Genomic DNA, 16,420 nt, shown 5'->3' with positions numbered 1-16,420 from the left:
CACTGGGGGGCCTGGAGCCATCGCTAGCCCTCTGCTCCTCCCTGAATTGGCCTCATCCTCTTCTCAAACCATCTCTTCCTCCTGTGGGAGGGAGTTCCATGGGTCTAACTGTTAAGTTGTGGGTGAACATATCAGACGACACAGTAATTGGTCAAACAGCTCGTTTATTCACAGGCCAGAACAGAACTGAACTGAAGGGTTCAGCCAGCCTGCTTATATAGAGCTCCACTACAACGCAACGGTAACCACTTTCTGTAACTATCCAATCACTGAACATCACTTTCAATCCCTTATTTGCATATGTGGAACTGAGTGAAAACTATCTACAGTATCCCCCTGCTGGCCCAGGGTGAGAACTTCAGTACATAACACTAACTGCGCACTGCGAGATGGAAGGACTTTGTTTAGCACAGAGGCCAAGTTTTTATTTCTGCCTCCAGAGGTTTCCATCTGGCTGCCACCTGGGCTAAGGAACGTGGCTGATTCCTCAATCGCATCAGGGTTCCTTTGCAGGCCCTTTTCTTCCTGATTCAGTGACCCCTCCCCAAAGTGTGACGTACTGGTTTCTTGTTCCTTTGTTGTTCAGATGCTCTCTGCTTTCACAGAGAGAGGATGTTTTTTTCTGTCTGCGTAGTAAGAAATGAAGCATAGTGATGTAGCTATGATAAATCTCATCACTTCTGCGTGCTGCTTTGGTTCTCTGCTGAATGGGGGATGTGCCTGGAGCTTTATCAGAGGCTCAGGTCATCAATCACGTTGGAGGCGATTCCGGAGGACTCGGCCGGAGGAGGATGAGCTTTATCAGCTTGGCCGAGCACAGGTTCCGACATTTTTGGCTTTGGGCCTAGAAGAACGGCAGAAGAACGGAATGCAGGTTATCTTCTCTGCGTGTCAAGAAGATTGATGAGAGGTATGTGCTCAAGCCCCAGGAAGCCTGCCAGTCCCTAATTAATGGCAATAAGGGTGGACTTTGAACTTTTAGCCAAAAGCTCTGATCGGCTGCAGCAGAAGCTCAGAAAGCAAAGCCTCATGCAGTATGCTTTTGGAATACAGATGGCCAGTGCAAGAGTGACAGAGGCTCTTCAATTTGCGATGGGAATTCCAAAGCTCTCAAAAGGGAATTATCAGGACTGGGTGCAGTATGCAGAAGCTTTGCTAAGAAAAGAGGGTCTGTTTCATGTGATATCAGACGCCCCCCCCCCCCAGCTCCAATAACCGAAGAATGGGAGGCTAAGGATTCCAAAGCAAGGGGAACTCTGATGCTTATTGTGTCCCCTGAAGAGTTGTGTCTTTTGTGTGACAAGGCCTCAGCCAGAGAGATGTGGGACAGTCTCCAACAGTCACATTTAAGAACAGAGGTGGGCGCTTCTTTGTTCTTTTATGCCAAGTTGCATGATATGGCACTTGCTGATGGAGCAGATGTACGTGCTCACCTCATGGAAATGCAGAATCTAAGGCATGAGTTGCAACAGCAGGGAATCACCTTTCCAGAGGCTGTGTATGCCTTCATGATTCTACATTCTTTGGGTTCAAGTTGGGAAGCGATTGCCAGCCAGCTTGCTGTTTTGCTTCAGCAAAGACTGCCTGACTTTTGATTGTTAAATCTCAGTCTGTACTGCATAGTGCCATTCAAATAGCGTGATATGCATTTCAGAGCTTTCCAGTCCTTAACAGTAGGATTGTTGATGTGTCTGCTTAGCAAATATGTGCTTACTGCAGTGTCAAGTCTTGAACATCTAGCAGTGAAGTTTAGTTTGCCTAGCACACTTCTGTACAGTGTAGTGTCAGAAAATGCTTCTTCAGTATCATCTACCTGATAACCAGTTGTCATCGGTGTGTCTACAGGGTTAGCATCCATCAGGTTTAGTTTGATTAACACATCAGCAATTTTCTGTGACTGTAGCAAGCGGTCTCTTGAATGCGAAGGAAGACTTGCAGGCCTCCTGTTACTTGCAGCCTCCCTGGCTTTGCAGAGGAAGGGGAGCAGAACCTCTTAGCCCTGGTTTGGGGATCCCCTTGCAGGAGCTGAGCAAAGTCCTCACGGATCCGTCTCCTGCAGCCCTGGGACACCCCGACCCACTTCTCCCCAATGCACCCTATGGCAAAAAAGAGAGGAAACTCACCAGATGCCAGAAGGGAAACTGAGGCAGCTCCTGCAGAGGAAATGAAAGCCCCCTACCCCTCTTGCAGGGAGGATCCTGGGAAGGAGGGAGGGGCATTTGCTTGAGAGGGCCTCGTCCCCCCCCCTTATTCCCTGTCCTCTCTAGGAATATAGCTCAGTTCCTTTTAATTCTTGCAAGGTGGAGCAAACCAAGCTCACATTCTCTCTCTCAGACTCTTCCAGAAATGAACCTGAACAAGGTAGGAGAGCTCAGTGGGTAGAGCACAAATCTCTTTGATCTCAGGCTCTTGGGTTCGAGCCCCAGGCTGGGCAGAAGATTCCTGGCTGGCTGGGGGTGGGCTAGATGACTTTGGGGGTCCCTCATCATGACTCCCTGGCCCTCATGGCTGTTCCTCTGAGCCCTTGCAAAGCGGAGCTCTCCCTGCTCCCTTCTCTCTCTCTCTCTCTCTCTCTCAGGAGCCAGGGCCCCAGAGGGGTCTTCTTGAGGGGACCCTCCCCTGCAGCCCTGGGACCCCCCATCTCCCCAAGGCAACTCACCGGATCCCAGAAGGCGCCCCCAGGCAGCACTTGTGGAGCAGAGAGACAAAAGCCTGGATAGGGGCGGAGCTTGTGCTCTGGGGAGCCTCCTCCCTTTATTCCTCTCTAGGAAGCCAGCTCGGTGCCACTTAACCCTTTTGCTGGTCCCTCTCTCCCTGCAGATTTTTATCTCACCAGCTGCTCAGAGAGCAGCTCAATGGTTGTTTACATCATGTGAGTGTCTGAGAGCGTGAGACAGGAAATCTCAGCACTGTGAAAAGTTACTTTCGCTTCTGTGTGAAGTGCGCTCTTCTGTTCTGCTGCTCAGAGAGAGCAGACATGCTGGTGGATTCTCTGTGTATAGACAATGAATAAAGTAATTTATAGCTACTGATTGTCTCTTTCTTCTGCAATGAGATGCCAGAAGACGAGTGTGCTCCTCTCAGGAGGGAGGGGTTGCTTATTACCAGTCTCTCTGGACTGAGGAAGATTTACAGCCAGAGGGTGACCACCGGAGAGATGCCTCAGTGTCTTGGGAAGGTGGCGGCCTTCCCAGGCGTTTTTCCAACACCCCGGGCGTGGTGCAGGCGCAGAGCTCCTCCATCCGGGGACCTTGGGGGCCTGGCGAGCTTCTCCCTCCGTGGGGAACAGATTTCTGTACATCTCAAGAGCAACAAGAATGTATTCCTTCCACACTTTGCTTGAGAAGTAAAACTCTGCAAGTGTTTGGCTCCAGGGTCCCTTGAGAGAGAGTTGGTTCCGACTCTCTGAGCAAAGAGGAAGGAAAAGGGGGTCCTGCAAGAAGAAGAAGAAGAAGAGTTTGGATTTGATATCCCGCCTTTCACTCCCTTTAAGGAGTCTCAAAGCGGCTAACATTCTCCTTTTCCTTCAAAGAGAAACAAACTTGTCCAAACCTGTCTTGATTTTAGCTTTTTCAGCCAGCTCTAGGTCCTTTTAAGAGCTCCAACTGTATTTTTTAAGAGAACTTTAAAAATGAGACCAGACTTTCATAAATCCCTCCGATCACACTCTTGGCACTGATAGGGCTTCTCCCCTGTAAGATTTCTCTGATGGGAAGTGAGACTTTCTTTCCTGGTGAAGCTCTTTCGACATTCCAAGCACTGATACGGTTTCTCCCCTGTATGAATTCTTTGATGGGCAATGAGACTTTCTTTCCAGGTGAAGCTCGTTCCACACTCCAAGCATTGATAGGGTTTCTCCCCTGTATGAATTCTTTGATGGACAGTGAGACTCTCTTTCCTGGTGAAGCTCTTTCCACATTCCGCACACTGATATGGTTTCTCCCCTGTATGAAGTCTACAATGAGAAGTGAGATGGGCCCTCTGATTGAAGCTCTTTCCACATTCCAAGCACTGATAGGGTTTCTCCCCTGTATGAATTCTTTGATGGGAAATGAAACTGTTCTTTCTAATGAAGGTCTTTCCACACTCCATGCACTGATAGGGTTTCTCCCCTGTATGAATTCTTTGATGGGAAGTGAGTGTGGCGCTGTTAATGAAGCTCTTTCCACATTCCAGGCACCGATAGGGGTTTTCCCCTGTATGAATTCTTTGATGGGAAGTCAAACTTATTTTCCAGGTGAAGCTCTTTCCACATTCCAAGCACTTAAAGGGTTTCTCCCCTGTATGAATTCTTTGATGGGAAGTGAGTGTGGCGCTGTTAATGAAGCTCTTTCCACATTCCAGGCACCGATAGGGGTTTTCCCCTGTATGAATTCTTTGATGGGAAGTCAAACTTATTTTCCAGGTGAAGCTCTTTCCACATTCCAAGCACTTAAAGGGTTTCTCCCCTGTATGAATTCTTTGATGGGAAGTGAGTGTGGCGCTGTTAATGAAGCTCTTTCCACATTCCAGGCACCGATAGGGGTTTTCCCCTGTATGAATTCTTTGATGGGAAGTCAAACTTATTTTCCAGGTGAAGCTCTTTCCACATTCCAAGCACTTAAAGGGTTTCTCCCCTGTATGAATTCTTTGATGGGAAGTGAGTGTGGCGCTGTTAATGAAGCTCTTTCCACATTCCAGGCACTGATAGGGGTTTTCCCCTGTATGAATTCTTTGATGGGAAGTGAAACTTATTTTCCAGGTGAACTTCTTTCCACATTCAAAGCACTGATACGGTTTCTCCCCTGTATGAATTCTTTGATGGACAGTGAGACTTTCTTTCCTGGTGAAGCTCTTTCCACATTCCAGGCACTGATAGGGGTTTTCCCCTGTATGAATTCTTTGATGGGAAGTGAAACACTTTTTCCAGGTGAAGCTCTTTCCACATTCCAAGCAGTGATATGGTTTCTCCCCCGTATGAATTCTACAATGGGAAGTGAGCTTAGCCCTCTGACTGAAGCTCTTTCCACATTCTACGCAGTGATACGGTTTCTCTCCTGTATGAATTCTACGATGGGAAGTGAGGTTGTGGCTTTGACTGAAGCTCTTTCCACACTCCAAGCAGTGATAGGGTTTCTCTTTTGTATGAATTCTTTGATGGGCAGCGAAACTCTGTTTCCAAGTGAAGCTTTTTCCACATTCCAAGCACTGATAGGGTTTCTTCTCAAGGGGATTTCTTTGATGGGAAGTGGAATGGGAGCTCTGACTGAAGCCCTCTCCACAGTCTGAATCCTGATATGGATCCTCCACCGTGTGAATTTCGTTGTGGTCTCCCTTGTTCTTCATTTCCAATTCATCACCACCTGAAACTAAGAGGCAAACGGATAAGAGTCTCGGGAAGAAGTGCAGTCCCAAATTATGAAACAATGCTAATTAATGCTTGTGACAGAGAAAGAACTGAAGGGATTTAGATGGGATAAAGGATTTATATTCCTTTTGTTATGTATAGTTTCGTATACAAATCAAGTTGAATACTAGATGTTTTCTCTCTCAAGTTTTTAAAAGTACAGCTTAACCTGGTAACGTCATTTTGTTCAGATTTAAATATGGATCTGTACTATCTTCATAAATAAAATGTGCTTTCATTATTATCTAAAAGGTGGCCAATTTCTTTAGTGGCTATAAATTTAATGATGATGTGCATCACCTTAAACCAATTTTCATAAATTCTTGACATCACAGAATGCAGCAGAAACTTGTCATATCAGCATTATTGTTATTATTATTCAAGTTTCCTTACTTAAATGTTACATTATTGTGAGAAGTTACAGGGGACGAGGCAGGGGGCCTTCTCGATAGGGGAACCCACCCTGTGGAACGCCCTCCCATCAGATGTCAAGGAAATAACTATGCAACTTTTAGAGGACTTCTGAAGGCACCTCTGTATTGGGACGTTTTTAATGTTTGATGTTTGATTATGTTTTTCTATTTGTTGGCTGGGGCAACCCAGTCAGATGGGCAGGGTAAAAATAATAATATTATCATTATTGTTACTACAGGGTTCACTGCCTGAGATTCAAAAAGCCTGGCTCTGTTTTGGGATGGAGTTTGTTTGGTTCAGTCGTGGAATCTGTGCCATCTCCAATGTCAAGCGACTCTTTGGTCAACCAGAGAGAGACACAAGCAAGAACAAAAGCAGGAAACTTGAATGAAGCTACTTCAAAACACCAAATCACTCTGAATCCTACATTTAAGAAGGCCTGGGCAGTTCAGACAGCCTGATCATGGTTTTAAACAGCAGAACTGAAAGAAGAATATTCACAGGGAACACAATCAATAGCCATCCCTCCAAGGTTTGCTGTGGGAGTGTTAACATCCCAGGTGCTGTGAGTGGCGCTGTTGAGCCCTTTCAAAATATCAGAGTTCATCACATAGAGAGATGTCTTGAATTACAAAACAGATAGGATGATCCAATAGGGAGCCTTACCGAGAGAGTCCAAGATCCCACGATTCTTCTCCATGACCTCCTGATGCAGAGCTCTCTGGTCAGGATCCAGCAACGCCCACTCCTCGTCTGTGAAATGGACAGCCACATCTTCACAGCACACTGGACCCTAACAGAACAGGAAAAAGGCTGTCCTCTTAGAGAACATTCACTTGGCTCTGTTGTTTTCTACAGCGGCCAGACCCCTCTCTGCCTTCCTCATCCCTCTCTCCTGCTGCAGCTTCTGCCTCGGAGTCTGGGCTGCTCTCTGCCACAGACTCCCTCTGCTCCCTGAGCCCTCTTCCCTCTCCAGCTTCAGACACCTCCTCCTCCTCCCAGTCAGCTCCCTCTTCTCTGGCTCCTCCCACCATTCCTCTGCATCCAACTGTGTCCAGCCAGTCTGCATCCAAGCAGTCCTTCCCCACAAGGCTCCTTCCCCCTACCTGATCTGGGTCCACAGCTGCTGCCTCCCCTCCACCACCATGAAAAGATGAAGGAGCAGGTCTTGGTGGCATCATTCCGTCACCTGGGAGAGACCAAGGTAAGTGGAAACCGTGAGCGCCTGCTTCTCTCAGAGGTGAAACACTGCATCTCTACGTACAGATGGGGCTTGTCAAAGTCTCCCCTGCTAGCTTCCGGTTCCGCTCTGACTTAATGGAGGCAGCGGGAGATTGTTGGCAAAGGAAAAACAAGGATGACTGAGGGTAATTCTCCTTGCAAGTTTCCCCCAGGGACAGGGGGGAACGGGCTTCACTCCCACTTTGTCTCGGTACCAGGCTCCGGCTCCGGCATGGATTGCGAGAGGCAGGAAGGCGCTGAGTGCAAAAGCCCTTTGCCTGCCGAAAACCCTCCTTTGCTGCCATTAAGAAGCAGAGGTTCTCCTGTCAATCAGAGCTCAATTTGGACTAATGTACAGGCGTTGCTAGAAGAGATGAGCTCATAAACTGCGGAATTGAACCAGTTGCAAGGTCTTTAAGGTTTGAATTTGAGAGTAGACTTCATTTGGTGCAAAAGACAGTGAGTGGGGGGAGGGGAGCCTATGGCTTCTTTATATAAAGTTTTCTTCTCTGCATTAATGAATTGGCAGTCCGCCATTGAATACTAGTTCAAAATATATATGTACAGGTGAGCAGGGATGAAACTGGACTGCAGATATGGAATATTACATCAAATGGAACTGTGTGTGTAAAAACAAAAAGGAAAAAGGGAGGGAAGCTCTATTTTGCAAAATGTTTACGATGGAAAATTAGAGCTGACTCTTCCCCATCCTGTATTATATACAGACTGAACTGATTAATGCTAAAAGGACTTGGAATTTAATTTAATTGGATAAACGTGCATTTATCTTAGGCCAGACAGAGGGATGCAAGGAATCTGAAAGTTGTGAGGGAGCTGATAAGGTTCATTACTGAGTCATTTGCAGTTTGACGGATCCCTCTCCTTCCCAGGCAGAGAAGAAAAATGGCAAAAACTGATTATTTATTGGGATAGTGTGATTTTTGCAGCTGCTGTTAAAGTTGCCAAACAACGAAGCACAGGACAGAGCGATGGAGACTTTCTGAAACCACAATGGGGTATTAGCTCCGCCCAAGGAATGATGGAGAACAGCAACAACCAGGAAAAGATAAAACATTTTACAAGGACAGGAAATAACATCACGAACAGAAAGATTGCCACACATGGGAAGAGTAAGCATATCGCTGGAGTGCCTCACTTGTAGTTTTATATATTATTTGATGTTTCAATACGAATGGAAGTCATTAATACTGCAGCTGTTGTATAAAGGATTGTTATCTTGACAGGAGTGTAATTGAAATTAATAAGATTTTGGAATACAGAAATCAAGAAAATCATCAAACCATCGGTTTTAGCATGCGGGGGGCCACCTATATTATATACCATATTTTTCGCCCTATAGGACGCACTTTTTCCCCCTCCAAAAATGAAGGGGAAATGTGTGTGCGTCCTATGGGGCGAATGCAGGCTTTCGCTGAAGCCTGGAGAGTGAGAGGGGTCGGTGCACACGGACCCCTCTCGCTCTCCAGGCTTCAGGAAGCTATCCGCAAGCCTTGGGAGCCCAGCGGGAGTTCCCGTCGGGCTCCCAAGGCTTGCGGATAGCAGCCTTCATCCCGAAGCCTGCACAGCAGATATCGGGCAGCCCCACAAGCTTGGGGGACAACGGGGAGGCAGAGTGCCGCCATCCCGCTGTTCCCCGACCTGGTTTGCGGAGTTGCCTGCATCCCGAAGAGAGATGCCTGCATCCCGAAGCCTTCGGGCAGATATCCACAATCCTGGGGAGACGGGCGTGACTTCCCGCAGGCTCCCTAGGCTTGCGGATAGTAGCCTGTTCTGGGGGCTGGGGTTGGGGGAAGCTCAGGCTTCCCCCGCCCCAGCCCCGCGCCTTGGGGGGGGGAATTTTTTTTCTTTATTCCCCCCCCAAAAAACTAGGTGCGCCCTATGGGCCGGTGCGCCCTATGGGGCGAAAACTACGGTAATTTGATATCTTAAAGATTGGTATTAGTAATTGTATTGTAATGTCGCATTGTTTTAAGGAGGCAATTATTGGACTGTAATTGTAAACTAATCAAATTACTGTCGTAAATGTCTCCCCTGCTGAGCACATTTGGACATTTGTACCCATTTAATATACAGTGGTACCTCGGGTTAAGTACTTCATCATCATCATCCTTTATTAGGCATAGCACACCACACACTAACAAACAAACATCATATACAGACTGTATAAAATACGGGCTCAGCGAACACAATTTATCCCAGTCCTATTCTTAACTCCAAGAAATAAATCGATGTACATAGATAATATAATACAACACAACAACATCACCTACCATTAAAAACCACTAAGTCTCTTTATCATGGCCCATTCTTTCTTCATGGACAGCACTTAAAAATTCAGCCGCTATTAAAGTAATTTGATCATCGCTGTCCACCAGCAGGTCCTGAACAGTTGGTTGTGTAAAAATCTGTCTATTAACTTTTAGGGCCTCAAATAATTGTTTTCTGGCATAACTACCAAAATCACAGGAAAAGATTATATGCTCTAGAGTATCGGGTTCCTGTTTTCTGCATTTGCAGAGACGCTCTGATTCTGGGATAGCTAAGTATCTTCCTCTCACTACCACCGAGGGAAACATGTTGAATCTGGCCAACATAAACAGCCTACACAATTCATGTTTCTTCAGATTTGTCATGTATCCCTTTTGGAAATCTCTACACAAAGGGAGATTTAAGTGGATAGGAGAGCAAGTGCTGTGCTTTGCAGCCTCAAGCATGGCGAGAACACTTTTTTCTGTAAGAGTCTTCCTGATAATTTCCCATATGTCTTTGGGATCAGAGATTTCAAAGTCAATTAGAGTGAGCCCTATCGAATCCAGTTTTCTCCTGCAAATCAATGATAGATTGTAGATTGCACTATCACTTAAAAGATCGTAAAGTAGAGAATTAGGGGATAGGGCTCTATAATGGAGGAAGATCCAATATTTCAAGGTCCTCAACCATGCTCTTACTGATAAAGGCAATATTCCCAGCTCACAACATATTGTTTCATATTTTACAGAGTTTGCAAGTCCTAATAATGACCTCAGAAGGGATGCGTGGAATTTATCCAACCTCTTGAGGTCACCTGAAATCCACACTGGTGTGCCGTATAGAAGTTGGGCACAAAGTTTCATGTCAATCACTTGCAATACAGCTGGAATAAATCTGTTTCCTACTGGAGAACAAAAGTAGGATTTAATATGGTGGGCTGTCACTTTGGCCTTAACTATTGCAGCACATATATGTGTATTCCAATTCATATTATTTTTAAATGTGATTCCCAGATAATTGAAGTGCTTAACTTCCTGTATTAAATGTCCATTAATTATACAGCCTTTTGGGTTCCCTCTCTTTCCAAATTGCATAATCTTTGTCTTATCATAATTAATTTTGAGATTATTGAGAGAGCAGTAGTTTGAGAAACTCTTAAATATTTTTTTTAAACCCAAAGCAGAGAGTGAAATAATTACAGCATCATCTGCATAAAGTAATAAAAAAAGTGGGCTATTGTTTAAATAAGGAGTATGAGTGGTTGCGTTTTGAAGAAATAATGGTAGGTCAGATAAAAATAAATTAAATAAGGTAGGGGCCAAGATACAGCCTTGCCTAACTCCTCGATTATTCAGAATAGGACCTGCAAGTCTACCATCTTTTGATACTTTAACATATATTTGGTTATTAGAATGTAAACTTTGAATCAGTGTAAGTAGATATGGGTCGATACCAAGGTGTTCTAGTTTAGTCCATAGTTTGTTACGGTCGACCGAATCAAAGGCACTTTTTAAATCCACAAATGCCACAAAGAGTTTTCGTTTATTTCTCATGACATATTTATCCACAAGATGACTTAACACTAGACACTGGTCAAGAGTTGACGCGCCTGCCTTAAAACCAGCCTGCTCTTTACCAGGTAAACCTTTTGTCAGCATCCATTCTTCCAATTTAATAAGCAGAGATTTGGCATAGATTTTACTTATGCATGGTAACAGACTTATAGGCCTGTAATTCTCTTGACAATTCTTATCTCCTTTTTTAAAGATCGGTACCACTATTGAGTTGTTCCACGACTTAGGGACAAGGGCTGAGTGATAGATAGAATTAAAAAGCGGCACAAGTTTAATGGCCCACCATTCTACATCTAATCTCAACAGGTCTATTGGAATGCCATCCATACCAGGTGATTTCCCTTGCTTAAACGAAAAAATTATCCTTTTCATCTCCTCAACAGTAATTTGAAATTGTGTGGTTTTTGCCAAAGAAAATTTAAAATTTTCCTTTTTACAAACTTGGTGATCATAAAAAACATCAGTAAAATGTGAAATCCAAGCCTCATCTCTTAAATTAGGGAAATCAGTGATATCTTTTATTGAGAGAAGTGACCAAAAAGTTTTGGTATCTTTGATTTCTAATGCAGTAACAATTTTAGACCATTTGGCTAGTGCAAACTCAGATTTTTTTTCCAGGAGCATGTTCTTAAAAGCATTTTTCATTTCAAAATAAGTCTTCCAGAGACCTTGAGAGTTGGTAGTATAGGCTTCTTTTAGACAGATTCTAAGTTCTTTCTTATAGTTAATACAATCTTTATCAAACCAGTTATATTTATTTAAAGGTTTGTTGCTGAACTGAGGGTCTAAAAAAGAAGAGAATAATTCCTGGATAGTCTTATAATAACAATCATTGTCCTCCAAGGGCATCAAATTTTGGTTAGCCACAGGTTCGAGAATAACTGGGTTATTTTCAAATACAGCCAATAAATCCTCCCTATTTTTATCACTTATATAAATTCTTTTGGCATAAATAGGCTTATCAATACTAATAAGAGGACTAATATCATTATTTCTAGGATTCCTGTACATCTCTAAAACTATTGGGAAATGGTCACTCTCTGAGCGAGGTACAACTGTAAAAGAGGCAACTTCATTTAACATTTCAACGGAAACTAGAGAATAGTCAATTACGCTCCTACCCCTTTTGGAGCTGAAGGTAAAATTTCCTGGAATATCCGGCCACATTGAGCCATTCAAAAATGAGAGGTTAAATTCTAAAACCAATTGTAAAAGTTTTCCTCCCGCTTTATTAATAATGATGTCCTTTGAATTCCTCCCTATTGTCAATGGAAGTGGGGCATCTTCAGCTAGATATGAGACATAGCGTTTATAGAGAGCTATATTATCTGATCCAATTCGAGCATTGGTGTCTCCCATTACAATCAGGGGAATATTTGGAGATTTACTACGTATTAAATACAGCTCTTCAGAGACTATATTCCAACCATAATCTGGTCTAATTTCCAACTCTATGGGAGGAAAATATATATTTAAAAGAAGAATTTCCCTGTAAACAATGGTAAATGATAACAATTGTGCATACTGTCCAATATTTCTGATATAATTAATTTTAAGGTTAGAAGACTGTTTAATACCACAGATCAAACCGGCTTTAGGGCGACCTTTTGTTGACATTTTAGTAGCGGGTAAATTATAAGTAATAAAATTAGGGATATTTAAAGGTTTAAGAGACCAGGTTTCCTGCAAAAGTATTATATCATAAGACTCAAGAAAATTTATAAAATCAGAATCAGCTAATTTACATGAGAGTCCAGCTACATTCCAGGACATAATAGAGTTTGGAGAGATCTTTGATTTGAGGGTGCTGGTGAGGTATGCGTGGTGCATTCCGTATGTCACACCAAGATTCTCTGGTTCTTACTATTAGCCCTTTCAGCGGGTTCAGATAGTTCAGATGCTAATTCAATGATGTTTAAAGATGTATTCAGTATGCTCACATTTGAGGAGGGTGGAATGCTAGGGTTGCAACCTGGCGCGCCCATGCTGGGCACTTTATTTGGGGAGCCCAATTCAGTCTCATCTAATTCTCTCATTTTATCCCATGCTAATGTAGTGACCAGGTTTGCCTCTGGGATGGATTGCATGCGAGCTGGATTATAGGAGGGGCGTTGCGGCTCCAAGATCTGAGAGGATGGATTCATCTCCGCAGTAACCAATTGGCCTGAGGTAACGGAGGGTTTCCCGACCCATAAATCCAGCTCATGACGATAGAAGCATGAAGCCTGATCTGGGACATAATCAGATATATTTTGGTTGTGTGGTCCCAATTGGTCCTTCGTCAGATTTGTCAGACAAGAACGAAGGTTATTCAGTCTATAAAGTATTTTGTTCTGAGTTTCTTGAGGGAGGGCGCAATAGGAGTAAATTATTTTCAAAACTTTCGAACCCGTTACCTTGGCTCGCCTCATATAAAGTCCCGGGAGAGTCTGGTCTTTGAGGATCATTAGTAAGTAACTCTGGGTGGTGATTAGGCGAGTCCTCAGTGGCTTTTATATCAATTAGAGTGTGGTATTCAGCCTTTTGATGAGGTGCTGCAGTCGAAGTTGCAGAACTGGGGACTAGTGGGATAGGAGAGGCCTCATTTTTAAAGAACCTTGATATTTTTACACCACTTGTCTTTAGGTGCTCTCTGTGTTTATATATCAGTTTTGCCAATCTCCGATCATGGAATGTAGCCACCGCCCTGGCAAGCAAGCCATCAAAATATAGATATTCCACTTGGTCCAACTCCGAGGGATTACTCAAAGTACCTGGAGGTCCATTAAATCGTTCCGGAGGTCCATTCTTAACCTGAAACTATTCTTAACCTGAAGCACCACTTTAGCTAATGGGGCCTCCTGCTGCTGCCGTGCCGCCGGAGCACAATTTCTGTTCTCATCCTGAAGCAAAGTTCTTAACCTGAAGCACTATTTCTGGGTTAGCGGAGTCTGTAACTTGAAGCGTATGTAACCCGAGGTACCACTGTAATAGTTGTGCAAAAATACATCTCCCCCCCCCCCGAGTTCTGGGCTCCAGGTGTCTTCCCCCAAAAGATGTAAAGAACTCACAATTAGTTTCAAAACCAAGAGAATGTGACAAAACAAGGGAGAAAACACTCCTTCCTCCTTACCCAGAGGCCTCACTCTGGCGTCCAACGGAGTCTTCTCTGCCTCAGAAGAATCAAGACCCATTTCTGCCAAAAGATCCTTCCTCTGAAAGAGCAACAAGGTTTCAAAACAGAGAATGGGGAGAAGGATTAGAAAAGGAATGGCAGAGGCAAGCGCTTTCGGGGGAGAGAGGTGAAAGCTGCTTCCTGCTTCTGCTAGACTGGTGTCTGGGGTTGGCTGCCAGGACCATGAAACATTGGTCCTCAAGGATCTTCACTGGCTCCCAGAACGTTTCCCAGCACAATTCAAAGCCCTAAACGGCCTCAAAGGCCCACTATACCCAAAGGAGCGTCTCCATGAACTGAGGTCCAGTTCCGAGGGTCTTCTGCTGATTCCCTCACTGTGACAAGTGAAGTTACAGGGAACCAGACAGAAGACCTTCTCCACAGTGGGACCCACCCTGGGGAATGCCCTCCCATCAGGCGATAAGGTGATAAAAAACTGCATAACTTTTAGAAGACATCTGATGTCTTCTTATGCTTTTATATGTCCTGGAAGGCACCCAGCCACATGGGTGTCATAAATAATAATATGAAGAAGAAGAAGAAGAAGAAGAAGAAGAAGATCTGTTCCTAGATGCTTTCCAAAAAAGGATGGGCCATTAGGAAATGATTTGGGAATACTCTCCCTCCTCTTAGGAGCCCCTTGGGAGTATCCAGAGGAAAGTCTCTCTCACCTGCTGCTCTGCCTGCTTCCTCTCCTCTGCCTGACTCAGGAGGAAACCTTCGGCCAGGGCCACCGCCTGGGAACTGGTCTCCGCTCCACATTCCCTCACCCAGCTCTCCACCTCCAGAGGAAGGACAGCCAGGAACTGCTCCAAGATCACCAGGTCCAACATCTGAGCTTTCGTGTGCCTTTCCGGTTTCAGCCACTGATGGTCAAGGTGGTAGAATTGGCTGCAAACCTCTCGGGGTCCTTTGGCCTCCTGGAAGCAGAACTGCCTGAGCTGCTGGCTCTGCACCTCTGAGCAAGGGGTGTCCTCCTCACCCAGGATCTTCTGCACGGAGTTTTCACGCAATCCCCCACTGCTCCCCGTTTCCATGGCATGGCCTCTTCCTGCTTCAGGGCCAGCTGAGTCTTGCTCATCCATCTGGGCTCTCCGGAAGTCTCCAAGAGATTGGAAGGAGCCCCTTGGTCCTCTGCCAAGTTCTGTGTGTCCTAATGCAAGGTGCAGCAAATCCTATGAATCAAACACATTTTTCTATTATAATATTAGAGCACAGCCAAGAGAAGAATGTTCCCTGAGCAAGTGTAAGGAGAGGAGGAGGAGGAGGAGGAAGAAGAAGAAGAAGTAATAACTGTGAATGACAAGTGAGTCATTTATATGAAGTGTAATTTGGAGCCAGGGCAATAGTGGGGGTCCCTCCCAACCCCACTTCATAGTCCAGAGCTTCTCCCCAACCCAACCATATCTGCTTGGGTGGCTTGGTGAGCAGCAGGGCCCAGGTCTAGCTCCAGCCACCGTCCCTTTGGCACAGACAGGATGTGGCCATGTGACTTCCTGCTGTGGATCCGAGGGGACGATGGCAAGGCCCTCTGGGTGGAACTGCCCTGGAAGACGCCTCGGAAACTGGCCCCAAATGCAGCGGTTGGGTTCTCAACTGGGTTCCCTCTTTTACTAATGGCATTTCTATCCCACCTTTTCTCCAACAGGCTCCAGGTGGTGTCAGGGACTGGACCCAAGAGGAATGCTGGAGACCCCTTTCCCTCCTCCTGAACCTTCCCGAGAAGAGGAGGACAGTATAGATTTACAACAGTGGTTTGCAGAAGGTCATAGTTCAGAGGCTGCAGAGGGGAGAAGCTGGGAAATATTGGGAGAGCAGCACCAGGGGAGAGACAGCTGACAGACTCCCTAATGGAGAAGCAATTCTGAGAATGCTCCTTTGGATGATGAATGCAAGTGGCCCTGGAGAAAGAGCCTTTTCTCAGCTGAAGAGGAAACCAAATCAAGTGAGATCCACAAAGTCTTGAGATCCATCCTGTTACCTCCGCGTCGGGGGTGCACAAAAGGAGAAGCGACGCAGTTTCTCATTTGATGGGACTTTGCTTTCCGGGGCTGCTTCCGAGGGCCGCCTCCGCCCTCCGCCCGGCCCGCCTTGGCCCCTTCCCGGGGCAGGGAGTTCCGCAGGCTTCCCCCAGAGGAGACCCACCCGAGCCCGGCCGGCGAAGGCGAGGCCGGAAGGGACGTCAGGGGGGGGAGCGGCCGCCTTCCTTTCCTGTCCTCTCTAGGAAGCCAGCTCGGCGCCCCTTAACCCTTGGCGAGCTGCTCCCTCCCTGGGCAAGACGGTCCTTTCCCGGAGAGCCGGGAGCGGGCGAGCTTCGTGGGGAAGCCCCCTGGGGGAGGCGCGGGGCCAAGACCGGAGACCATCCGGAGAGCCTGCAGGGTCGGGCCCGGGGGAAAGCAG

The 16,420-nt window shown here is 45.7% G+C and overlaps 1 protein-coding gene and 1 long non-coding RNA gene across 2 annotated transcripts; both read right to left on the bottom strand.

The window, feature by feature from the left end:
* Positions 1 to 147: 147 nt before the first annotated feature.
* On the bottom strand, positions 148 to 15,246 carry LOC308484124 (uncharacterized protein). Its single transcript, XM_081018715.1, has 5 exons — positions 14,692 to 15,246; positions 13,979 to 14,060; positions 6,907 to 6,989; positions 6,467 to 6,593; positions 148 to 5,348 (listed from the first exon to the last, which is right to left on the bottom strand). The coding sequence occupies exons 1-5, from the start codon at positions 15,103 to 15,105 to the stop codon at positions 3,646 to 3,648; spliced, it is 2,409 nt and encodes an 802-aa protein (XP_080874841.1). The 5' UTR covers positions 15,106 to 15,246; the 3' UTR covers positions 148 to 3,645.
* LOC308484633 lies at positions 148 to 16,146 on the bottom strand. The gene is made up of 2 exons (XR_013990061.1): positions 16,002 to 16,146; positions 148 to 844 (listed from the first exon to the last, which is right to left on the bottom strand). It is a non-coding gene; the product is annotated as an uncharacterized lncRNA (long non-coding RNA).
* Positions 16,147 to 16,420: the final 274 nt, after the last annotated feature.

Source organism: Podarcis pityusensis (genome assembly GCF_964106645.2).
Source record: "Podarcis pityusensis genome assembly, chromosome: 8".
Classification (NCBI taxonomy): Eukaryota; Metazoa; Chordata; class Lepidosauria; order Squamata; family Lacertidae; genus Podarcis; species Podarcis pityusensis.
This window is presented reverse-complemented; position numbering and strand designations above follow the sequence as displayed.

Excerpts from the sequence above, each read along its gene's own strand:
- LOC308484124 (XM_081018715.1), bottom strand. The coding sequence starts at position 15,105 with ATGGATGAGCAAGACTCAGCTGGCCCTGAAGCAGGAAGAGGCCATGCC. Across the intron at positions 6,594-6,906 it reads CAGCTGTGGACCCAGATCAG|GGTCCAGTGTGCTGTGAAGA; the intron begins GTAGGGGGAAGG and ends CTGTTCTGTTAG. Across the intron at positions 5,349-6,466 it reads TGGGATCTTGGACTCTCTCG|TTTCAGGTGGTGATGAATTG; the intron begins GTAAGGCTCCCT and ends TTTGCCTCTTAG.